General features: G+C 34.4%; 1 protein-coding gene and 1 long non-coding RNA gene across 3 annotated transcripts in view; both read right to left on the reverse strand.

Moving 5' to 3' along the window:
* Nucleotides 1-252: 252 nt before the first annotated feature.
* LOC130820203 (uncharacterized) lies at nucleotides 253-5495 on the reverse strand. 2 transcript variants are annotated; one of them, XR_009045130.1, is made up of 4 exons: nucleotides 5073-5495; nucleotides 2523-3943; nucleotides 2276-2352; nucleotides 253-978 (listed from the first exon to the last, which is right to left on the reverse strand). It is a non-coding gene; the product is annotated as an uncharacterized LOC130820203 (long non-coding RNA). The 2 variants fall into 2 exon arrangements; XR_009045129.1 differs by having other exon boundaries at nucleotides 2276-2369.
* Nucleotides 5496-13864: 8369 nt separating this feature from the next.
* The window catches only part of LOC130821460 (patatin-like protein 2), a 15595-nt gene continuing 2806 nt past the window's right edge, over nucleotides 13865-26653 (reverse strand). Inside the window, exons 3-6 of the mRNA XM_057687249.1 lie at nucleotides 19742-19928; nucleotides 18997-19161; nucleotides 14107-14282; nucleotides 13865-13916 (exon numbers count right to left, since the gene is read on the reverse strand). Coding sequence (XP_057543232.1) covers nucleotides 13865-13916; nucleotides 14107-14282; nucleotides 18997-19161; nucleotides 19742-19928 — 580 coding nt within the window. The remainder of the gene's footprint in view (nucleotides 13917-14106; nucleotides 14283-18996; nucleotides 19162-19741; nucleotides 19929-26653) is intronic.

Here is a 26653-nt window from a genome sequence, read left to right on the forward strand (position 1 = left end):
GCATGGAGTAGGTTCCCCTTTAGTGCCCGCATTGGTGAGCACGCACTTCGTCAAGCATCTGTTCCATCGGAGGCTGAACCTAGTTACGTTGACTGGTTTAGAGTATGCTCGCACCCCTTCGTAGCCCTCGACGAAGGGCCGACTGCCGGTCCTGGTCCTTCACAGAGCAGAGCTGAATACGTGAGTTTTTAAAAATTATTTGTTTTATGTTATGTCTTTAGGTTTTTTGGATGTTGTTTTATATGTTGTTAACTCCGTTTTTCCTTTTTTTTTCAGTTTCTCAATGAATGGCCTAGTCGATTCGCTCCATTGGTGAGACTACCTCCTCTCGCGAATATGAACCCCCGAGAACGTCATGCCTTAGAATTATATCTTAATGATTGTAAATATTTATTTGCCGAATGTCAAGTGTAACACACATGAATTTCCGTCCCCTTAATGAAACCAAAACCGTAAAGGACGGGAGGAAATTCGGGTGTTACATAAAAGAAAAGGAAAAGAATTTAGATAAACGTTAAATATTAACTTTAAAAAAGTGAGTGGAAATTTTGGCAACATCTGCCTTAAAACTGTGCGCCTTTGTAGAAAAACAAAAGTTAATTTTGAAACTAATAAAGTAAAGGCACCAACGGCCTATCAAAGCTATGTCACGGTAGAATGATTCGTCGCCGGCTTCTCAAATCAACATGCCAAGCATGGATCGCGATTCCAGTGTCGACGTTTGCATTTTAAAAAAACTTAACTCTTTAAAACCATACAGAGTTATAAACTACGCAGCGGAATTACAAATATACGAGGGAGGACGCAAGGCCTCATAACAAAACATATACAACCAAAGTTTACAAAAGATAACAAAAACTACAAAATCGAAAGGTAGCGGTATGACACAGGGTATGTTTTGCCCTCATCACTCTCCCCAAATGCACTGCAATGCAAAAGAAGCTCCAGTACCTGCTACGCTTGTCTATGATCCCCCTGCTGCTCGACATTAGACCAAAGGCCAATGTGTCATAGCAGGACAATCATAGAAAGTCATCAACAAACAAACATAAACACAAACACGTACACGTCAGTAACTAGCATCAAATATAGTAAGGCCAACTACTAGATAGCATTATATCATAAAACAACATAAGATGATTTCATAAAACGCAAGCACAGATAGTAACCATTTATCAGCCACTTATACTTCTTAATTTAATTAAATGCTTTCCAACCCGAACCATGTGCTCTTGGGTAGAATGCTAGTCTTCACGCTCCTCTTTTCAAGCATAAACTCTTGCAAAACATGCATAGTTTAACTCGACCAAGGCATTAAAAGAATACCTAACACATGACCTTATAGAGCTTGTCTATCTTAAGGTAAGTGTGATCATAGTCCGTAATACCCTTGAGGTAACTTAACTTAGGCACACTTCTCACTAGCATAAATTATTCTATCAATAAGTAGATGTTCTATCAATGAGTAAATATTCTATCAAAGAGTAAACATTCTATCAACGCGTAAGCTTTCTACCAAAGAATGAACCTTCTATCATGAAATATCTTTCGATCAAAGAATAAACTTTCTATCACTGAATAGTTTTTCTATCAGTGGATCTTTTCTCTACTTCCTGGCATAGTGACACGGCCAAGGGCGTTATCGGCCAGCCGACGCCCATGGCAAAGTACCTCTCGGGTCCTACCTTCGGGAAAAACTAACACACTGGGGTACTAAACCAGTGAAGAGGCCACCATATTAGGATTTGCAAGGCCCACTTGGTAACACCTCGGTCAAGGGGCGTTATCGGCCACCTGGCGCCCAATGACCCAAGCATGCTCAAACCCCCCTTACGGTGGTCCCGTCGAACCTCACCTAGGGGACTACTAAAACAACCGGACATAATCCAGTTGTGTCACGCCAGCTAATCATAATCTAGTACCTTATCAGATGGGAATAACTTCCACTCTCAACTATTAATGAGCGCCCTGGAATAGCAGCGCGCCAAAACCCACTGAGCCACTCAATAGAATATGAAATTCACCTATAACGGAGTCATTCTAGCTCCAATTAAGGCATAATCTAATTCTTAAATAAATAAGGGGGTGGTTCCCGCCTTCTATTAACACTCTCATTCTCTAAACTATTCTAAGCGCAAGGATTTCATAGTCGATAGCTCTTCATATAAAGTGTACTCACTAGTACTTCATCGTTTCGATACAATGCATACTATCAAAATAAACAATAATGTCTTAAAGAAAATTGCATGTAAGGGTTATTACTGCATGTACGTACCTGTAAGCGTCACTGCACGATCAACAGTCACAAAATCATCCAACTAAGGCTCTACTTTCCTCTTACGAAATGAGCACCTATAGAAGTTTCAACCCTAAGTCATAAACATATTTAATTAATCAATCAAATTCTTACCCACAAAAAGATTCAATGAAAATAACACAAAAATCAACACCTCACTCATAAACTTCATAAAACTTCAAATAAAACTAGAAATTAATTGGAAAAAAGAGAAGAAATGGCTCACAATGGAAAAACTAGAAAAGGGTGATGGTATAGGTGGTGATGTGGTGGTGGTGGAGCACGAAGGTGGACAGCCTGTGGTGTGCCAGACACGACTGCTGCTGTGGGAACCTCCAAGAAACGCAGCTGCTGCCGCCTGCTGCTTGGGTGAGTCACGGTCGCTGCCAGCTGCTTGGGGTGAGTCACAGCTGCTGCAGGGAAAGGGAAGGTGCTGCCGGCTGCTGTCCTTGGTGGCTGTGGAAGCTCAACAGTGAGTGAGAGGGAGTGAGAGAAAGAGAGAAGAGAAGGAAGGGAGTGACGGGCTGACGGCGTGATTCTTGTGAGGGAGGGAGTGATATCCCCTTAAAACCCTAACTCATCCTATTTATTAATTTATACACTTATTTATTTATTTGTTTACCTAGGTTCATCTTCTTGCGAGGCCCAACTAAGAACTCACCTTCGTGTGCTCACACATTTCAATAAAATAATTATTTTGATTCGAACTTCTTTGTTTAGAAATCGTGATTGCATTTTTTTAATATAAATATATGTTAATATTTAAATTCGTATATGAAAAGAATTTATTAAAACTACTTCAAAATTAATTTAATATAATTATAAAATACCCAAAAGTAATTAAAATATTAATTAATGACGTTAGAAAATCTCGGGGTGTTACAGCAAGCATTTAAGGGGCATGGCCCTTCATAGTCTGTACTTAACCTATTTTACATTAATGATTTTATTTATTTATCGTCAACGCTAATTACATCATATTTAATTCATGTTCACGTCAATGCCTTTATTAATTTACATCGTTATTATACACAATGAATGTCATCTATCAGCACAACATACGGCCACATACTTATCATTTGGATAGAGGTAGGATTTGCAACTAGTAGTCTGCTCAATTCCCCTTCGCTATTCAAGTTTGTCCAGACCACATAATTAAGTTTTGTGGCCACATAAAGAAAGTGTTGAAGGGGAGTCCTACCCTCCATCTTTTCTCTTCTTATTGATTCGAACCTCTTAGAGATAATGTTATATATCTTATTCATACTAGCATAAAAACCAGGAAAATTTACCATCTTTTCGCTATTCACCAGGACACACCCTTACCGTCCAAGGTCTTTCTTCTGGTTTACGACTACTTGCTACAATCAAAAATTTACACCCGCAACTTCTACTTTTAGAACCAGATCGGGCGGTATTATCTAGATTATGTAAATCACCCCTAATATTATCTTAGCGGTGATATCTTAAATACACACTAACTCTAGAACGTCCTTCTTTTTTTATATAAGAAGCACGCGTAAATTGAAAACCAATTGTTATTGCTATCGCATCGGCCCAACTATGTAATTCATTTAAGGAAATAAATTCCCTATCCGTAGCAAATATAACGGAGTAATCAACGTTGTCTCCGAAGTTTTCAAACTCCTGCAAATGTTAAATACAAAATAATACAAATGAATTACAATAATAATGAAAATATTAATAATAATAACAGAAAAATAAAAATAGCAATACTAAATAATAATAATAATAATAATAATAATAATAATAATAATAATAATAATAATAATAATAATAACAATAACAGTAGTAGTAGTACTAGTAATAATAATAATAATAATAATAATAATAATAATAAGAATAATAAAATTAATAATAATAAAAAAAATTACGTAAAAAAAAAGAATAAAAAAAATATTATTAATAATAATAACAATAACAGTAATAATAATAATAATAATAATAATAATAATAATAATAATAATAATAATAATAATAATAATAAAACGTAAATAAAAAAAAATTATTAATTGCACAAAATTGGGCGATTGAACCATGGTCCAGTCGCCCAGTTTTGTGCGATTAATATATATATATATATATATATATATATATATATATATATATATATATATATATATATATATATATATATATATAATTTGTACCGATTCATATCGAAAAATTTACGTACCGGATCCGATTCATAGTCGTTTTCGTTAGCCATCATTAATCAATTACAAGTAATAGCTTGTTTAAAGCAACAGAACATTTTTAAAGAATTTTTAGAGAGATAGTACCGTGTTTGAATTCATACATGAACGCGTCAATATATATAGAAAAATCTTCCGGATTAAAGTATTAATAGTGTGATTTACTTTTGTTAATTAAGTTTTAAGTCCAGTGGCAATTTTGTAATTTTTTAAAGTTAAAGGGCAAAATGATAATTTCGTTGGGGTGGCGATACAATGAAAAAAAATGACAGATGTTTAACAACACCCGAAATTAATCGACAACAAGCATAAGACATTCGGCAACAAGAACTCAATCGACAACAAGTAATCGACGCGAAGAAATTAATCGGCAACAATCAAATCTGTAACTATACACCAATTTCCAATAAATAGAAAATTATAAATAGGTTACGGTCATTAAACTGTACGAATGAACACTAGAGTGAAGGAGACGGTTACAACTCAAACCACAACTGCAGATTAAAGGATGCAATTCGTATCAAGAGATTAAAGAAAAAGATAAAACAATAGCAAATTACCACTGATTTTATGAGGAATTACGAGGAAGTTGTGGCGGAATTGCTGGCGAATTACCACTGGTTTCTGGCTGATGTAGAAGTAGCGGCGCTCCGTTGACTGCTGGGGTGAACGGGAAGAGTGAAGGAGACGGTGCGTTTCAAGTATTCGTATGATTCAGATTCAGATTCAGAGTTTGAAACTCAGGATCGTTTCAGGTTCTTTAATGAAGGAGACGGGAAACTGGCTGATGTCAGTAACGTTTCCATTTGAGGAAGGAGATGGTTCTTTAATGAAGAGCTTTAATTTGCTGCTGCCTGCTGCGTCGAAGTTTCAATTTGAAGGAAGGAGACGGTTTTATCGATTCAACGACACTTTTGAATGAACAAATTGGAATTTACTTGGTTCGCCGGCTGTTTGAATTATTTTTTTCATTACAATTTTATTTTTTTTCCCTCTTCTGTAAAATTATCAGGTCTAATTATTTTTTAATTATAATTTTTCCCTCTTCAATAAAATTGTTAAATTGAACTATTTTTTAAAATTTTAATTTTAATTTTTAAAAAATTTTTAGGCTGAACTAAATTCTTTAAATTTATTTTCACTTGCTCTTATTTAATTAGTAGTTATAAATTTTAAAAGATTAATTAATAGCTTGCTAGGATATAAATTAAAATATTAAAAAATAATTTAGATTATTAATACTGAAACTAAAAAAGGATTAAAGTAACTAAAAATTCAATATTAATAATTTTTCAATTTTAATTTTTAGAAATAAAAGAATAAAAATAATAATTAAGTACAAAAAAATGTTACAAATGGGTTACTAATATAAGTGTTACTTATTAATATTATTAATATAAAATATATTTGTTACATTAATTTAGTGTTACTAATTTTTAAAGTGCATGTGTTACCTATTAGTGTTACTAATTTGTAACGCGTTACATATTAGTGTTACCAACTAAAGTGTTACATATTAGTGTTATTAATTTAGTGTTACCAATTTTAAAGTATTACATATTAGTGCTACCAAATTTAAAATTTTTTACGTGATTTTATTACTTAAAGTTAACATGTTACAAAAGTGTTACATAATATATTCAAGAAGTTGGATATCAAAATGTGTTACTAATATGTTTTACCTGAAGTCATTTTTGTACTAGTATCAAGGCTTGAAACAGAAGAGAACATGGTAAATGTAGTCATCATAGTCTTCACCGAAGTTAGGTCTCCCCTACAGAACATAAGCAAATCGTCTGCAAACATAAGGTGTGTGAGATTCACATGAATGCATTAAGGGTGGAATTTCAAGTGCTCATTACCCTTCCAGTTTCTCATAAGTCTCGACAAGTACTCCATATTGATGGCAAACAAGTAGGGAGAAAAGAGGGTACCCCTGTCTAAGGCCTTTTGCTGCTTTAAACGGTTTAAGAGGAGCATCATTAACCAAAATAGAGAAGGAGATAGAAGTCACACACCTCATGATCAAATTGACAAACCTAGGAGGGAAGCCCATCTCCTCCATGACATTCTGCAAGAAATTCCAGTCAATAGAGTCATAGGCTATCTAAAGGTCAACTTTCACCATGTAGCTAGGACTGTTGTTCTTCCTTTTGTACCCTTCAATGATCTCCACAACAAAGAGGATATTATCTGAGATTTGTCTTCCTGGGATGAAGTCTGATTAGGCAAGGTCCACCATCTTTTCCACCACTTTTTGCAGTCTCGTAGTCAGAATATGCGAAATGATCTTGTAGATAACCTTGCAGCAGGCGATTAGTCTGTAATCCCCCATAGTATTCGCACTACTCCTCTTAGGAATAAGAGTTAGGGTAGTGCAGTTAATAGGAGGGAAGAGAGTCCCTTCAAGGAAAAAGTGTTTAACAGATGCAATAATGTCTCCTTTGATGATGTGCCATGTCACTTTGTAGAACTTCGCATTAAATCCGTCAATGCCAGGGGCTTTGTTAATTGTTATCGTGAATACCAAACAAAGCCTGGCAAATTTCCTCCTCTGTCACCTTGTAAATAAGGAAAGTGATATCCTCAACGCCTAGTTGGGCCCCCTTACGCATACTCATTCTATCAATATCTCTGAGATTACTCGCATTAAGTTGCTTATGTTTGAGTTTGGGGCACGAGTCCCCCTTTATATAAGTTATTTTCGCTGTGTTTTTTTTGTTATTTGTATGATTTAAATAGTTTATTTTTCTTTTTCTTTCTTCAAACGCAAGCGTTTACATTGGAACCATGATCCATGCTTAGAATGTCAACCATGGATTAGGCGATGGTCATTTCGCCATGATATTTGGTTACAAGACCAATAGTGCCTCTTCTTTATTATGTTTTATTGATCGTTGTTTTCTTTTAGTGTGTCCAACTTTAGGGCAGGTGCTGCCGAAATTTATGTACGATCTTGTGTGGAAGTTATTCTACTCCTTTAATTAAATCAGTCAAACTTTAACCATTTTCTTTCTTTATTCATTTTGTATTTTATTTTATTTTAATGTAACACCCAAATTTCCTCCGTTCCCTTGCGGTTTTGGTTTCTTATAGAGGGTCGGAAATTTAGGGGTGTTACAATCTTTCTCCAATGTCTCAACAGTTGGAGAGTGTTTTTTTGTAACGGCCCGGTTTAAGTGACCCGGAAAAATCATGTGAAAACATGAATCCGGCTCACAAACGGACGCAAGGAAACTCATCCTTACTCGGATCGTCAACGTTCCAACGGTAAAGGAATATGGTCAACAAAGAATACAGCGCCAAACAAAACAAAACCAAACAAAACAGCGGAAGTCTTTACATACAACTCGAGAGCCCACCGGCCTCTAGACTAGCTAAAAGTTGTACGAGATAAGAAGAAAACATCATAAACTTTGGTTACATAAACTGAGGTATTTAGACTCATTACAAAGTAAGTCTAGACTTGATAGTTACGGGTTCTAAGCTGAATCCTCACTCCAGCCCCCTCCTGCAGTTAACCTGCTGCACGTCGTATGATAACACGTAGCAGGTTCCAAAGAACAACCAATACACGTTAGAGACTTCATACATATACAAAACAGGTTGAATACAAGCATTGTGTTTACCCTAGCATGCAAAGGCTCTATTATGTAATCTTTATTCATTATTTCCAACCTTGTAACGTTGCATGTCCTGTTCGGGTCGTACAAGTCATATTTCAAATTTGTTTGGTGGAATACACTTGGGAGAGCAAATCCCAAGGCAACCACCTACCTAAGACGTTGCCCGTCCTATTCGGGTCGCCAAAGGCTAAGTATGCATACCCCCATGGTGACCATAAAGATCCCTGAATGCCATGGGAAAAATAGTTGATAGTTTTCCAATTTATTTGTTAACCCTTTTGGGTAACATATCCATAAATTCACAATTTCCACATAATTATTTCATATTATTTGAGGTGTCTAATCCTTATGTGATTACAATGCCTTGATTAGGAATAAAACAACATTACTTGCACAACCATATAAACAGTATGGCCTAAGCGTGTACCTTTGAACGTTGCAAACACACGTTGTTCAAGCACAATTAAAATTTCGCCCTCTTATGAAACGAGGTCCTAAATAACACAAAACGATCACGTATTAGACCGTGTTTACACATTTAATCCACTCAATATCATTAAGATATCACTAAGACTTGATAATTTCAAATGTTTTCATCAAACTCCTATTAGTTCCAAATTCACATTCTGACCAGAAACTTTTCTGGTCATTTCGGACAGTTTAGAAAATTCAAATTAAAAATCCGACTTCACCGCTGCGTCCAGAACGCATCAATTATCTTGGGTACCAAATTTCATAATTTCTAGCATCCGATTACTATTTTTAATTATTTTAAGCGTTTTAACGAGTTTTAAAACGCATCGGTTAAATAAAACAACAACGAAACACACCCAACACTCGGATCGGGGCGCCACTACCGAGGCAGCAGCTGCTGTCCGAAATTCCTTCTACTTAAATTATTTTTTTTTTTATTTTATATATATATATATTTTTTTTCCTATTTAAATTATTTTAATCCTTTTTAAATCTCCATACCAAAATACACCTAACCAAAAACCAAATTTACATTTTACTAAAATAAAACAATTAAAACCAAATCTCCTATCACACAATCCACTTGATATTTCCACACATGTAACAATACATAAAATCCCATCAACAATCTAAACCATCATCAAAAACATAAAACTAGCAACTTAAGACATACTCATCCACAAGATCCTTCAAGAGCAATTAAAGTTTCATAAACCATGATAATTAAATAGAATACTTGACTCTCTTATCAAATTAAAATTTTGTAGAGAATCATACATCATCATTTTAGAACCAAAACATATATATATATAAGGACAATCCTTTAAACAAATCAAATTTTGTTAAAGGATTAATAAACTCATGGATACCTACATTACTTAATTCATACACTTAAAATTCCTACTAACAAATTGTAATTTAGTTAGAGATATGTGAACCATAAAAGAAATTTATTTAAATATCAATATTAACTTAATTCTTTTAACAAATTAAACTTTGTTAAAGAATTTAAATCAAAAGAAAACATAACCCAATCCTTTTAACAAAATTGAAGTTTATTAAAGGATTAGTAGAGAAAATTATATATAAAAGAATGTATATTCAATCCTCCTAAAAATCATAGGATATCATCATACATAAAAATATACTTCACCTTAGAAATCTTTTTGAATAAAATTTATAATAACAATTCAACTAAACTTACCCCTTGAACAAAAGATTGAATTGAACACCAAAAGAATTTTTTTTTTTTTATTTTCTTTGAGACAGCCGAAATCCAGAAATAAGGGAAGGAATTTTTCTGATTTTGTTGTGATTTCCTTTGGGAATTAAAAAAATGTGAAGAGTTCCATTGAGGTTTAAGGATTAATAGGCATTATTAGTCACTAATTGTGCCATAAAATCCCATTATGAGAGGAGTTACAAAACTCCTCCCATTCCCTTCACCCAACCGGCTGCCCCTTTCCCATTCCCTCCTTAATTTTTTAATTAATTAATTAATTAATTAATTGAGTAATTATTGTGTTATTGTCATAACCGAAAAGAAACGTCACACGATAAAACTCGTTACCGTTAAAATTAACCTACTTAAATACTTATAATTAACTATTTAAAGTAGCATAATTTAATATTACTTATTTATTTTATTTTGTTATACTTTATTTTATTATACTTTATTTATTTCTAGACCCGATAAATTACGGGGTGTTACATTTTTTCTCTAGAATTAAGGTTGTTATATCTTGGGTCAGATTGAAGGTCAGTTTGGATTTCATCAAGGTCTGCTTCAAACTAGTGGATCCTTCTCTAAATGCCCTTGAACTCCTCTGAGTGAAGATGCTTTATTTCATTCTTGACATTTTTAAGCTTACACCACACCTTCTTAAGCCCAATACTAGTATCCTCAATTTGCCACGCTTTCTCTGTCTTCTGAAGGAACTCAAGGTGCTCTATGAGATAGTTCATAAATCTGAAGGGCTTTTGAGTACCTGCAGTGTGATGGGACAACGTAACCATAAGGGGGCAGTGGTTCGAAGTCTGAGCATTGTCATAGTGCACTGGCGAAGTCGCAAAGGATTTGATCCAAGCAATGTTTCCAATGGGGTGGTCAATCTTAGACATCGTACGGTTCTCCCCTTCTTCTCTGTTTGACCAAGAGAATTCATGGCCTTGCTTATTAAGAGCATAACGATTCATCTTCTCAAGCCACTTTTGCATATAATTTTTCTCTTTGGTGATACCACGAGAGCCATGCCTTTGTTCAACATTGTATATTGTATTATAATCTCCAATAAAGAGGGTATGGGATTGGCTTTGCAATATACGGAGTTGAATCCAAAGCTCCTTCCTATCGGTGATAGTGTGCAAACCATAGATAAAGAACACCATATAACTCCCAGGGGTGTTTGAAAGAACTTGAACCCTATGAATTGAGCGTGTTTACGGTGCCCTTTCCTCCAACCCACCCAAACTCTCCCTTATCTATGATATTCGTAGTTGCTAACCCAACACCAATTCACACCAAACTTCTCCTAAATTTTCTTCTAATTCTTGTCTTTAACACAGGTCTCCAGTAAGCCAACCAGACTAATATGATTATGATCGAGGTATTTTTTTTATCTCCTTGGTTCTATTGGGGTCATTCATACCCCTAACATTTCATGAGAGATAATCATTGAGAAACCGAGGGATTTGTAGGGATCCTACCCCTCTCATCTGTGTTAGTGTTATCCTCCCATCATAAATCTCAGCTAATATAACAATAGGGGAATAATGGAATGGAATCGATCTGGTAGGGCTCTTACTAACTGTCTTGGCAAATTTATTCCCTTTCACTATGGCAAGTCTTTTTCAACTAATCTAGGAAGGTTGTGAGTGTGCTAGAGCTAGCTGGCCCATGTTGGACCTCTTCTTCTCTATGGTTTCCCTTTTGAGTATCGGTAATCAGCCTTTGTTGGACCTCAACCCCTCCTATCTCAGTCCCACTAGTGACTATTAAGGTCTTCGTATTCTCCTTGCAAACATGACCAACTTTATGACATTTTGGACAAAAGAAGGGGCACCACTCCGGCACTACAAGTTGGGTGAATTCTTTGCCTGTGCTATCTATGATATTTAACTTGCTTCACCAACGGTTTAGTGATATCACCTCAACAAGGACTCGTGTATAAGACTATCTCAGTTTTTTCGAAGTGCAATCATCTGCAAACATTGGGACTCCAATGGTAATAACAATGCGACTCAACGATTCTTCTCTCCAACAATAGAAAGGGAGCTTTGGGTGCCGGAACCAAACATATATAACTCATAATATCTCTTAATAGAAGTCAAAGTTTGTGCTTTAGTTCTTTACTATAATGGGTGCTCTCCCTAAGAAGTAAGGCCTTGAGCATAGGATGTCCCTGATTTCATTAGCATTTTGGAATTTGAGAAGGAAGTATCCATCATCATGGGGATATATAGTTGGCATAGCAACATGGTTTCAATTTTTCCTAATGGAACCGCTAACTACCTAAAGATTAGGGTTTTCACCAACAACATAAAAGACAATTGCTTTCTCCCATTGATTCGCTAAATCACTAAGGTCATGGGATTCCAATACAACAATAGGGCAACCATTAGAAATGCTAGGGCTATATACTTTAATGGCATACCTTCTTGAGATAGTTTGGATTGTAGTTTCTCCTTCCAAGAACTGCTTAGGTAGCTTTAGTGTTGAAATCTGTCACTCCGGTAGGTTGTGGTTCACCTATTTTGTTCAATTCACCACTTCTGTCTACCTTGTCAAAAATTTCCTTCAATTGGCTGAATTGTTTTTGCAAATTCTCCAATTGATCGTATTAAATTTTCCGTTCTAGACATTTGGGTCTTCTCCTCTACAGACTTCGCTTTCTGTGTCAAAGTTGATCGCAATGTTTTTAGACTTGGTTGATTCCAGTGGGTTTTCGCTTGCACTTCTAGTCTGGACATTGGAAGCTTTACCTCTCCCTCGTCCACCTCTACCTCTTCCTACCGTGAAAGCACTCCAAGAACAGCCAAGATTAAGATTGGGGAACAGAGATTAGAGCAACAATGATGTTCACACTTTTCTCCAAAGCATCTCTCACTAGCTTATATGTATATATAACTTAAATGTTTTTTAAATGGTCCCTTGTAAATTAAGTGATTTCAAGATCTTATTTAAAATAATCATAAGTAAAGTTGGACCCTACTCTTTATATTATTTTATCAAGGTAAATAGACTTTTTAACTAATTACAACTATTGTAATTTTGGTTGATAGGTGATAACACTTTATCTAAATCCTATCCTTTTGCTTCAAAACCCATAAACTCTTTGATGATTTTCTTGCTCATAACCAAATAAACTTGTAAATTTCTCAAATTTACTCCATTTCACCTAAGCCAATTAGCAACACCTTGCTTGGCCAGAACCTATAGTTAATAATAAAGGCTTTTATAGATATTTTGTTTTGTAAATGCAATACTCAATACTATTTAGAGACCTACATTCGATATAGATTTATTCAAAAATGAACATGCAAATAAATAAATAACATAAACATGGCTAAGGATTTTAAAAACAAATAATTAAATGCAAATAATAAATATGAACCTAATATGGCCCTTAAGACCCAAAAGACTATTCTTTTAGGCTCGGTCCTTGAGGTACCATAAATCTTCATTCATGATCATCTTGGACCTTGTCTTCTTGAATATTACAAGCAATTATGAAATTTAAATGAAATGATAAAGTATAAAATTACAAACGATACACATATCATATTTAATTTGCAACATATTAACCGATAGACACATAGTAACCTTTATTCTAATATTTGGGTTTAACTCCCCCTTTTAAAGTTTATTTAACAAATGTGTATGAATTCGACTTTCAAAATTGGTAATATTTTTAGTTTAGAGCTCTCATGTAGCTTTACTCTATGCAACCAAAAATCCTAATACTAAGATCAACGGTCATCACAATCCAATATTATTTTTGGATTTCATAATATATTTCATGGTTGCATACCTCCATTAATCATGGGTCTTAATAACAATGTGCATACTTAACTAAAACGTATTAATATTATTTAAATTAATTTACAATGATTATTTCACAATCGTGTAAAACTAGGGAATATAGAGTTTATTATATTCTCTACTTAGTGTTATAAACCAAGATTATACATCAAAAAAATGAAGCACAAAAACATAGGATGGGAAACTGGCAAGATTACATTCTTCATTTTTTTCAGTTTTGGTTCATCCGGAAATTCCTTTCCTCAGAGAGGCGTTGTGCCATACTGCACAAAAAAGTACATTTTAATTAACAAAGTAACATCATTGGTAGATATGCCATCGTACTTTTTAAATCATGTCATTTCTTGTATGAACGCTCTCATGGTTTCTAAAGAAACGACATAAGTATAAAGATTAGAGAAAGAAACTTTTAACATAGAAAAAAATTAAGGATTTTTAAAGATGTAGTAAAACCTTATGAGAACATCTCGGTTACTGCCCATGTTAAAAATAGGACTTAGATTTCCAGTTTCAGGATCAACTCTGGAGGCTTGATGTGAAAGCAATTCTGTACCGATATTCACAAGATTGTTCAAGTTCTCAGATGTTGAAATATCTATTGATGCTGCTTCTCCGGATAAGTTATTATCCTATTTCATTAAAATCAAAAATCATTAAATAAACAACAAAGTTCAAACCTTCGATGAGAAAAAGAATTGTGTAGGGATGACATGTGCCTCAAATTTTGCAAAGTTTGCACTCTATCTACTTTAGTTGAAATAGATTTGAGTAAGAATCAAATATGTAGTGGGTGAATATATGTATCAAAATTCTTCTCTGTCACAAATAACAAGTATGTTGTGAATATTTTACATACATCATACACCCTATGTCCCACTTAAAAATCCCCGTTTCATATCTTATATATACATCATTTCATCTTCATAATTCTATTAAGTGACTTTCAAATTTTGGGAAGGTTTTTGTAGAGTAGATGTTTGCAATCTTACTCTTGTAAAAACTAGAAGTTTGTTTCTCACCCTTGATAGCAAACACTGATTCTAATGAGTTTTAGTTGATTTTATTGTTGGTTAAACGAGAAAAAAGTAATAGAAAATACTAAACATTATGCCAAAATTAAAAAAATATAAAAAGAGGATTTGTCATTTGACTTTTAGTCTTCATTAAATTGTTGATAAATAATAACAAACTCTAAGTAATTGTCTCTATAAATAGTTATTTTAACAGCTAACAAAAAACTCAAGCCTATCGACAAGTCAATCAAGCAACCAGACAATTGCACAACTCCTCCATGACCTGCAACTAGAGATGTTCATTGTCCAAGTCTGGGTTGGGTCTAGCAATACCCAGATTTAGATTCAGGCCCAAAACCGTTCACTTTTGTTAAGCCTAGATCCTTAGGGCCTTAAATTAAAAAATCTAGATCTGTACCCACCGAATCTAAGGATCTAAGATCCCAAATAGATCCAAAATGTGTTTTGCCCAATTTTTTTTACAAATAACACAACTGAGTCAGCATCTAATGATAGTAATATTCGATGAAAAATAATTTATAATACGCTAGTTATACAACTATAATGGTGAAAGATTTTTTATTGAAAAACAATAATGACAATTAGGAAAAAAAAATAACCAATGAGGTTAGCTTTCTTGATACATTTTCACCTTGTAGATCACATTATCTTTCGAATCTGCATCGAACAACTATCATTTATGTAAAAAATCTTAAAAAACAGTACATCATTTAAGTAATTGAAAGATTTTTTTTATTGTGATAAATTGATCATTACATGATTCATTTATATAGGCTTTGAACTTGGCAAACTAATAATGGTGACCTTTAAAGAGTCACAACATCTACTCTATCACATACATACAATAACGCTTACTTAGGTTCATGTTCTTTCATGAATTTAAACTTATATATGTAGTTTATTAATTAAAACATACTAAGAGTTTACAATCATATAAAGGTCAATAAATCATACTTAAAGTCTCGTTAAATAACACTCTTCCTTATGACTTTTGGTTTTTACTCTAATCAACCCTCTAAGCCTCTCAAAACAACCCTTTAGAAGTGCATCGGTAAAAAGGTATGCTAATTAATTTTCTCCATCATTCTCAACTAGCTTGACTTTGCTACTAGTCTGAGGTTCTCTGCTAAAATGATACTTGGCTTTAATATGCTTCTTCTTGCGATGAAAGATAGGTTTTTAGTAATTGAATATATTGAATCACTAACATAAGGGAAAACTATAGTTGCTTCATATGCTTTACCCGTACTTTTATTATTTTTTTAGCTATATTGTTTGATTTACAATTTTACAAACTATAGTAATCTACTTTTATTGTAGATTGGGCTTTGTATCTTGATTAAGAGATTACCAGGAAAATACATTATTTCCTACTGTAATATTTTAGCTTGAGGGACTCCGATCATATCATCAATACACCCGCCTAATAAGTATTTGTGAAATCAACTACTTTTAGACTAAAACCGTGGTCTGAAATAATATAACATAGTCTAATGTTCCCTTCACATATCTTTGGAGTCTCTTTGCTACATCTAGGTGAAGTTAGCTGTAATAGGCCTTTGGTGCTTGTTCGAGATCATATACGGCTTTTCTTCAACTTTAATACTTTGTCTCCATGCCCTTTTGCTTTAAATCCTTTAGGCTACTAAACACATTTCTCTTCTTTTAGATATCATTGAGGAATACAAATTTTACTTCCATTTAATGTACATTTCATCTCTTTGAGAAGTTTGGAGCTAAGAATACTCGAATAGTGTCATACCTTGAGACATGTACAACTGTCTCATTGTAATTGATGCTAAAACTAGTGAGAATAGCATTTAACTACAAATCTATTTTTATATGTACTTCAAAACAAAATCATCTATTTTATTCTTGATCTTGTAGATCCACTTAACTCCAATGACTTTCTTATGAGGTGACTTCTCTATAAGTTTTCATGTTTCATTCCTCTAAATCATTGGAACCTCTTTTTCCATGATAAATTTCCATTCTATACTAAACTGCTTCATGATAATTGGTCGGTTCAATGATTACTATGTGGCATGACTATCTTCAATCTCATCCACTTCAAGAAGTCTATTATATAAATTCTACAATATTTCCTCTAGAACTTGTAGCATTCTTATCTTATGATTTTGATTCTAGAGAACTAATTAAAGTTCCAATTGGAGCACTAGGAGATTTAGCATTCTTATATGTAGGAGGAACAACAATTTGCTTTTCTTCTAATTATGTGTTCCATATCTACGATGATTCCTTGTCTGTTCATCTAAATTGCATCTAATATGATCTTGAATAAGATAATGTCAATGACGACCAATTTTTTTAAAAAAATTCTTAACAGAGAGTGTATAACTAGACCATGCTTCAAAAGGTGTCATGCTCTTTCTTGCTTTTGTCAAGTCTCGATTATATAATACACCGAAGTAAAAATAGTTTTTGCTCATAACTTCTTAGAAAGCCCTTATTTTTTTACGAGCATTGATTTTTTCACCTCCACTACTTTATTGTCATTTCTTTCCCATATTCCTTTTTGTTGCAGCATATGACCAACTGTGAGTTTGTGTACACCTTCGTCTTCACAAATATTTTGAATGTTGTTGAGGTTTACTTGGTATCTCTATCTCTTTTGATTTTCTCATGTTTGAAAAAACTCTGATTCTATCACCTTCATCAGTGTCTACTTGCTCTTATGGTTTCTAGCTCTCCAAACTTTTTCTTTTGGAAATGAATATTTGTGCATCTTTCAAAGTTGTCATGCAAAATATTTGGAATGGATGGAGGATGCATTATTTATTTATGTTTATGATAATTAAAAGCACGAATCACAGCAATAACTAAGCAAAAAGCAAGGCACACACATGTAATATAGATTATTTAACCATCATAATACTTTTTATTTTCTTGTCAGTTTACTTGTTTTATATCTAGTCGCCTAAATTTATGATTTTTCTATTTAGTTCCTTCTTTTATAATGTATTGTTTTTGTATTTATTTGACGAATTTTATAATTTTTGGTTTTGAGCTGAACTTGTGAATGTTTAATATTTTCTCTTTACTATTTGATGATAAATAGAGTTGTTAATTTGTTATATGGACATTTATGTGGTCATTCAAAGTTATCATATTTTAATAAAAAATTTTTGATTAATTGCTTGAATAAGTGATTTGTATAGGTTATGCAACCCCATTATTCAAATCATGTTTAATGTTTTATCTCTGTTAATACATTATAGATTTATTCAACTTATGCTTTGCAATAATTTGTATAAGAACACTTTTCTTGATTTATACACTGTTATTAGACCTGGGAAAATTTGATCCGACCCGAAAATAAACCCGGGACCTGACTCGACAAAATCCAAACCCGACCGACCCGAAAGCGACTTAATCCGAAATATGACCGACCCGATAATTACCCGACCGAAAATGACCCGACCGGAAACCGACCGAAAACCGACCCGTTTTGACAGATTTAATATCAATTTTTAGAGTAATTTCAATGTTCGAATTCATTTCAAATAAAATTTTAGTTTTCAAAGTATCTCAACATATTGAGTATATCACTTGAACCCTAAAACTCATCAATAGATCTCAAAAAACACGTATTTAACGTCTTTTTAGCCATCGTAATTATTTTTCTTTAAAAACAGGACGTTATAATCATCTTAATTGAATACATGTATCTTGTTAAATCAGTCAAATGAGTTTTTAATTCTTCTATATTTCAGTAAGCAAATCAATATAATTTATACGAACGTTTGCACGTTTGAATGAGCTTTTCAAAAAACGAATGTCGCTACCCTAAATTATAAAATGCGTATCTTATAAGACGAAATAAGTACTTAGTTAGTTGTATATCTTTCCAACATGAAAATTGTGAAGATAATTTTGACGTCATTTTTATCTAACGTTACAATTATAATAAACAAAATAACTTTTATAAAGCGCGTATCTTACAAGTCTTTCAAAATAAGTATTAATTCCCCTATTTTTCTTGCACTTAAATGAACCTGACATACCAACTATTTTTTGAAAATCGTACATGTAATTTCTCTAATGATTTTTTATAGACATTTTAATGATTTTTTTTATGTTGAATTAGTCGATTGGATATTCTAATGTTTTATGGTAACCCGTTGGGTCAATCCGAACCTACCCGAAACCCAGAGTGAACCTACCCGAAACCCAGAGTGATCCGACCTGAAACTGACCTGATCCGAAACTGATCCGACCCGAAAACTTAGTTTATTTAATCAACAAGCTGAAAGTTTGAGACTTATTGGTTTTATAAATATCGACTTACCGGATTATTATTCACAATTCCTCCATCAATAAGGTTGAATTCTCTGATAGGATTTCCATCTCCAATATCATTTTTGAAATAATAGGAAGGAAGATATGTTGGGGCAGCTGATCCACCAATGCATATATCTGACAGCTTTGCATTTATAGAAGGTTGACTTGGGATCTGTAAAACAAAACATTTGATATATAAAACTATAATAAAATCATGTAAAAATCAGATATATATTTTAATGATACATGACATACTTATAAAGGTAGGAACATGTGAAAACAACTAATTAATTTGGTGAAAACTGAAAAACAACTTGAGGTATACATGTATTATGACAAACGATGTACATAGATTTTATAGGGTGTGCATATTTTTTTGAAACAAAACATTCATGTTATTTATAGAAATAACATCCGAATATATACACCTTTCAAGCACATATGTACATCTTTTAAAAAATGTCTAATTATTTATAAAATGGCCACCATAGTATGTAAACTATTTGACCTTCATGTATACATGTTTTCAGTATTGAACACTTTAATTTTATATATATATATATATATATATATATATATATATATATATATATATATATATATGTATATATATATATATGTATATATATATATATATATATATATATATATATATATATATATATATATATATATATATATATATATATATATATATATATATATATATATATATATATATATATATATAACTAATAAAATATGGTAATTACCTTAAATGAAGAAAATATAACTGGTTGGAGTAACATAACATCAAAAGTTGGAATAACAAGATTTGTTAGTGTTTGATGGAGTCTTGGGTCTGTTAAATTCTGCCTTATCAAATTGTGCAGACAAATTCCATCATATTTTGGCCCCATCATGGTTTTCAGAAAGTTAATAAATCGTCCTATTATGCCACTGCATGTGAACCAAACCTAATTAGTCATCATATATGTTATGAATGGTAGTATACTAATGTGGTAGTATACTAATGTGTGACTTGAGTGCACATAAATGGGGTGAATTCATGAGTGTGACTCTTGGTACTTTGGTAACTAAATGGGTGTAATTATGTGTGGAGTATTCATGAAGAATTATGGGTGTTAATGAAGATTAATGAAGAATATGTAAAGGTTTGATTTAAGTATGCTCGATCAAGTTTCTGTCAGAGGAAGCTGTAGGGTCGCTCGACCCATTCGCTTGACCGAGCGAGCATTTTGGTGGGTCGAGCGGTCAGTCAGAATGCTCCAGTTTTTGCTACTTCTCGCTCGACCGAGCCGCTCGACCCGAGCGAGCTCTCTGTTCAGTCGAGCAGTCTCTCTGATATGCGTGGGATGCTGTTTTTTGACCTTCCAAGTTCCTAGAGTTATTTGATAGTATTCATTATTCAATATTAACTATGTATTTATTTGAGCCATTCATCTTCATGTATCTAGTACTATAAATAGGGCTCTCATACTCACACATCAAACACATCAAACACAACCCCTAAGCCAAACACATAGCCTTTCTTGTTTGTTATCTCTATCTCAATTGTAATTCTTCATATTGAAGTGTTGTTTGTATTCATTTTGATATAATATAAACATAAACTACACACCACGGAGGACGTAGCCATCATTGGGTGAACCTCCTTAAATCTTTGTGTCCTTTTTAGTTACATTGTCAAACTTTGTTTTGTTCGTTGTTGTTTGTTCTTAGCATCGTAACGTATTTGGCGATCGTTTTCAATTGGTATCAGAGCCAAGTTGTTTTCTGCGGTGTTTTTAGAAATTATTACTTGAAAATCATGACTACAATGAAGCTCGACATTGAGAAGTTTGATAGGAATGTAAACTTTAGCTTATGGCAAGTCAAAATGAGAGCCATTTTGATTCAAAGTGGTGTGCATAAGGCCATTGATGGTGTAGATAATATGCCGGAAGGAATGTCCGCATCGAGATGGGAAGAGATAGACACTAAGGCATTATCGGCAATTCAATTATGCCTTTCCAATGATGTTCTAAGAGAGGTTGTTAAAGAAACAACAACCAAGAGTATATGGGAGAAATTGGAATCACTCTATATGGCCAAGAGTGTTACCAATAGGCTACTCTTGAAGAGTAGACTCTACGACTTACGCTTGGAGGAAGGTAAACCTTTAAAACCTCACTTAGATGAGTTTTGTTCCATTGTTATGGATTTACAAAACATTGATGTCAAGCTTGATGATGAAGACTTGGCAATTTACCTTTTATGTTCTTTACCCCCCTCTTATAAAAATTTTAGAGAAATTCTACTTTATGGTAGAGATAATTTGAGTAGTGATGATGTGAAGAGTGCCTTAACACAAAGGGACCTCATTGATACACAATTGTCACAAAAGTCACCAAGCAATGCTAGTGATGATTTGTTTGTAAGGGGGAGGTCACAAGAGAAAGGTTCCACTAGTGGGAGTGTTAACAAAGGTAAAGGGAGGTCCAAGTCCGTGAGGCCAAATAAAAATAAAACTTGTAACTATTGCAAGCTTAAGGGCCACATCAAGAAGGATTTTTGGAAGTTAAAGAAAAAACTTGAGGAAGAGGCTAGGGAAGGAACTAGCAATACTAATGCTAGTTATGTGAATGATAGTGATGATGGTGATGTTTTAGTTGCCACACATGGGTACAAAGATAATGATGAGTGGATTCTTGATTCGGGGTGCACATTCCACATGACTCCCAACAAAACTTTTTTCCAAACTTATGAAAGTTTTGATGGGGGAAATGTTACCATGGGAAACAACACTACTTGTAAGGTTGTTGGGATTGGGAGCATTAGAGTGAAGATGTTTGATGGGATTGTGAGGACCTTAACCGATATGAGGTATGTTCCGGGGTTGAAAAAGAATCTATTATCTTTGGGTACTCTTGATAAAATCGGGTGTAAAATCACTTGTGAAGGTGGAGTTATGAAGGTTGCTAAGGGCTCACTAGTGGTGATGAAGGGGAAGTTGAATGGGAGTTTGTATGCTCTTCAAGGTTCAACCATTCTTGGCTCGGCAAATGTATCCACAAGCACAATGTCCGATCATGACACCAAACTTTGGCACTTGAGGCTTGGTCACATGGGCGAAAGAGGTATGTTTGAACTCTCTAAACAAGGTTTATTTGATGGGAAGAAATTTGGGAACCTTGGTTTTTGTGAACATTGTGTTTATGGGAAACACAAGAGAGTTAGTTTTAAACCCGCCATTCACAACACTAAGGGAATTTTAGATTATGTCCATTCCGATTTGTGGGGGCCTTCTCGAATGCCCTCCCTTAGTGGTTGTAGCTACATGTTGACCTTTATTGATGATTTCTCTAGGAAAGTTTGGTGTTATTTTATAAAACATAAAAATGAAGTTTTTTATGTCTTTTTGGAATGGAAGAAGATGATTGAAAAGAAAACCGGTAGGAGCATCAAGACCTTAAGAACCGACAATGGTCTTGAATTTGTTGATAGTAAATTTCTCAAATATTATTCTAATGAAGGTATTGTTAGACATAGAACTTGTGCAGGACGTCCTCAACAAAATGGTGTAGCGGAGAGGATGAATAAAACATTGTTAGAAAGGGCTAGATGCATGCTAAAACAAGCTAATTTGGGGAAGCAATTATGGGCCGAAGCGGTGGCTACGGCATGTTATTTGATCAACCGTTCACCTAATACCGCCTTGAAGTTCAAGTCGCCACAAGAGGTGTGGTACAACACTCCGGTAAACTATTCTAGTCTTAGGATCTTTGGTTGTCCAGCTTATATTCATGTAAATGATGGTAAGTTAGAACCAAGGGCTAGAAAAGGCATTTTTGTGGGATATGGAGTGGGTGTAAAAGGGTATAGGGTATGGTGTAATGATTCAAAGAAAATAATTGTTTCTAGAGATGTTGTTTTTGATGAAAATAGTATGCTTGTATCTAATGTTGAAAAACCTTTTTATAATGATGTAAATAATGATGCACAAGTGGAGGTTGAATCTTCCAATGTTGATGATGAGAAAGATGATGATGTTCAACAAAGGTCTCCTCCTTTGTCCACAACTAGGCAAAGAAGGAAGATCGTGGCTCCAAGGAGGTATATTGAAGAGTGTGATTATGTGGTTTATGCTCTCAACATTGCTAGCAAAGTCGAAGGGTTAAATGAACCAAGTACGTACAAGGAGGCTATGGCCTCAAATGACTCAAGCAAGTGGTTGATTGCTATGAAGCAAGAGATGGAGTCTCTTGCAAAGAATAGAACTTGGGATATCGTTGTTGCACCAAAGAAAAAGAAGATTGTGGGGTGCAAGTGGATATTCAAGAGGAAGGAGGGTCCTTCTAGTGATATTCCTCCCATCTACAAAGCAAGGGTAGTTGCAAAGGGATACTCTCAAATTGAGGGTGTTGATTTTCATGAGGTTTTCTTACCGGTGGTGAAACACTCTTCTATAAGGGCATTGCTTGCTTTGGTGGCGATGGAGGATTTGGAATTACATCAATTGGATGTAAAGACGGCTTTTCTTCACGGTGAGCTTGAAGAAGAAATATTTATGAAGCAACCGGAAGGTTTTGAGGTAGCCGGTAAGGAAAATCATGTGTGTAGATTGAAGAGGTCATTGTATGGGTTGAAGCAATCTCCAAGGCAATGGTATAAAAGGTTTGATTCCTTTATGATTTCACATGATTTTATTAGAAGTTCTTATGATAGTTGTGTCTATTTTAAGAAGTTTGAAGATGGGTCTTTATTATATTTGCTCTTATATGTTGATGACATGCTAGTAGCATGTAGTTCTTTGTTTAAGGTGGAGAACTTGAAAGAGTTGCTTTCAAGTGAATTTGATATGAAAGATCTTGGTGAAGCCAAGAAGATTCTTAGGATGGAGATTTTGAGAGATCGGGCTAAGGGTGTCTTATACCTTAGTCAAAGGAAGTACATTGAGAAAGTTGTGCAACGTTTCTCTATGGATGATGCTAAAGGTGTGTCTACTCCTCTTGCTTCACATTTCAAATTGTCCAAGAATTTGTGTCCACAAACAAAGGCAGATGAAGAGCAAATGGTAAGAATTCCATATACTAGTGACGTTGGTAGCGTTATGTATGCTATGGTATGTTCTAGACCCGACATTGCTCATGCGGTGAGTTTGGTGAGTAGATATATGTCTAATCCGGGGAAGGGACATTGGGAGGCACTAAAGTGGTTATTGAGGTATTTGAAAGATACTTCAAATGTTTGTCTCATGTATGGGAAAAATTCAAGTGAGCTAACCGGGTTTTGTGACTCGGAGTATGGTGGTGATCTAGATAATAGAAAGTCCACGAGTGGGTTTGTGTTTACTTTGGGTGGTTCGGCGATAAGTTGGCAATCATCGCTGTAAGATGTGGTTGCTCTCTCTACAACCGAAGCGGAGTACATAGCCGTGGCCGAGTCATTCAAAGAGGCAAAGTGGCTTAAAGGTCTTGTTGGTAAGATGTTCAATAAAGTGTGTGAGGTAAGTGTGCATTGTGATAGTCAAAGTGCAATTCATTTGGCTAGAAATCAAAATAAATTTCATAGAAGATCCAAGCACATTGATATTAAGTATAATTTCATCCGGGATGAAGTTGAGCACAAAAGGGTGTTGTTGAAAAAGATTGACACTACCGAAAATCCGGCCGACATGATGACAAAGTCATTACCTACTACCAAGTTTGAATTATGTGTTGACTTGGTAGGTTTAGCTCCTTGCTTGAAGTAATGCCCTCTTGGGGCATTTTGAGGTGTGTATATTTTTATTATGCAGTGGATTGATGAATGTTTTGACTTGGGTGAACTCAAGTCAAGGTGGAGATTATTATGAATGGTAGTATACTAATGTGGTAGTATACTAATGTGTGACTTGAGTGCACATAAATGGGGTGAATTCATGAGTGTGACTCTTGGTACTTTGGTAACTAAATGGGTGTAATTATGTGTGGAGTATTCATGAAGAATTATGGGTGTTAATGAAGATTAATGAAGAATATGTAAAGGTTTGATTTAAGTATGCTCGATCAAGTTTCTGTCAGAGGAAGCTGTAGGGTCGCTCGACCCATTCGCTCGACCGAGCGAGCATTTTGGTGGGTCGAGCGGTCAGTCAGAATGCTCCAGTTTTTGCTACTTCTCGCTCGACCCGAGCGAGCTCTCTGTTCAGTCGAGCAGTCTCTCTGATATGCGTGGGATGCTGTTTTTTGATCTTCCAAGTTCCTAGAGTTATTTCATAGTATTCATTATTCAATATTAACTATGTATTTATTTGAGCCATTCATCTTCATGTATCTAGTACTATAAATAGGGCTCTCATACTCACACATCAAACACATCAAACACAACCCCTAAGCCAAACACATAGCCTTTCTTGTTTGTTATCTCTATCTCAATTGTAATTCTTCATATTGAAGTGTTGTTTGTATTCATTTTGATATAATATAAACATAAACTACACACCACGGAGGACGTAGCCATCATTGGGTGAACCTCCTTAAATCTTTGTGTCCTTTTTAGTTACATTGTCAAACTTTGTTTTGTTTGTTGTTGTTTGTTCTTAGCATCGTAACGTATTTGGCGATCGTTTTCAATATAACAATTTATTTGTACTAATTTGTTTTATTTTCTTGATTATTCAGATTCTCATTCTCAAAGAAAGATTTAATGTCTAGTTAGAAGAAAATGATATAGTTTATGTCACTATAAATTAATTTATCTATTTATGAAAAGTTAAAATATTCCAGGGTAATTCCATTGAGTTTATTAAGTTTGGGATTTTTGCAGTGGAGTATTATATTTATAATGAAGATCGGGAGTTTTCTAAATTTTATCTTAGCGGCTAAATATAAACATATATTGATAACTAGTATATAATATATTTTTGTACGTAGTATTAATTAAAGCGTACGATAGCATAGCACGAAGCATCGTTTGGGATAGCCTCAAAAAATAGAGGTATTTCACGAATACATTGAGGCAATACAGGACATGTATGATAGAGTGTTGACTAACATATATACACCGGTGGGTACGAGACAGTCCTTTCTAAGTAAAGTGGGACTACATCAGGGATCAACACTAAGTCCTTTTATTTTTACGGTCATTATGGAGGAAATCTCGAAATCCATCTGGGAGACCGTACCATGGTGCGTGCTTTTCGCCGATGATATAGTATTGGTCACAGAAACAAAGGAGGAGGTTATTAGTGAATTAGAAGAGTGGAAGGAAGCCTTGGAGGGTAAGGGGTTGCGTATAAGTTGTACAAAGACAGAATACTTGCGATGCAATTTCAGTGGGGATAGAATCGATAGGGGAGCCAGAGGTGACCATAGGGGAGAAGTTGTTGTATGTACGTCCAAGTTTAAACATTTGGGATCGGTGATTAATAAGGAGATTGATGGAACATTACTGATCGTATACAAGCAGGTTGGCTTAAGTGGCGAGCAACAACCAGGGTGCTTTGTGATAAAAAGTTCCCGAGAAAATTAAAAGGTAAATTTTACCGCGTTGCAATTAGGCCGGCGTTGTTGTATGGGACCGAATGTTGGCCTGTATAAAGGTTTTCGAACAGAGGATGGAAGTAATAGAAATGCGTGTGCTGCGATGGATGTGTAGTAATACTATGATGGATGGGATAAGAAATCAGGAGTTTAGGGAGATGT

This window comes from Amaranthus tricolor, chromosome 8 (genome assembly GCF_026212465.1).
Source record: "Amaranthus tricolor cultivar Red isolate AtriRed21 chromosome 8, ASM2621246v1, whole genome shotgun sequence".
NCBI classification, from domain to species: domain Eukaryota; kingdom Viridiplantae; phylum Streptophyta; class Magnoliopsida; order Caryophyllales; family Amaranthaceae; genus Amaranthus; species Amaranthus tricolor.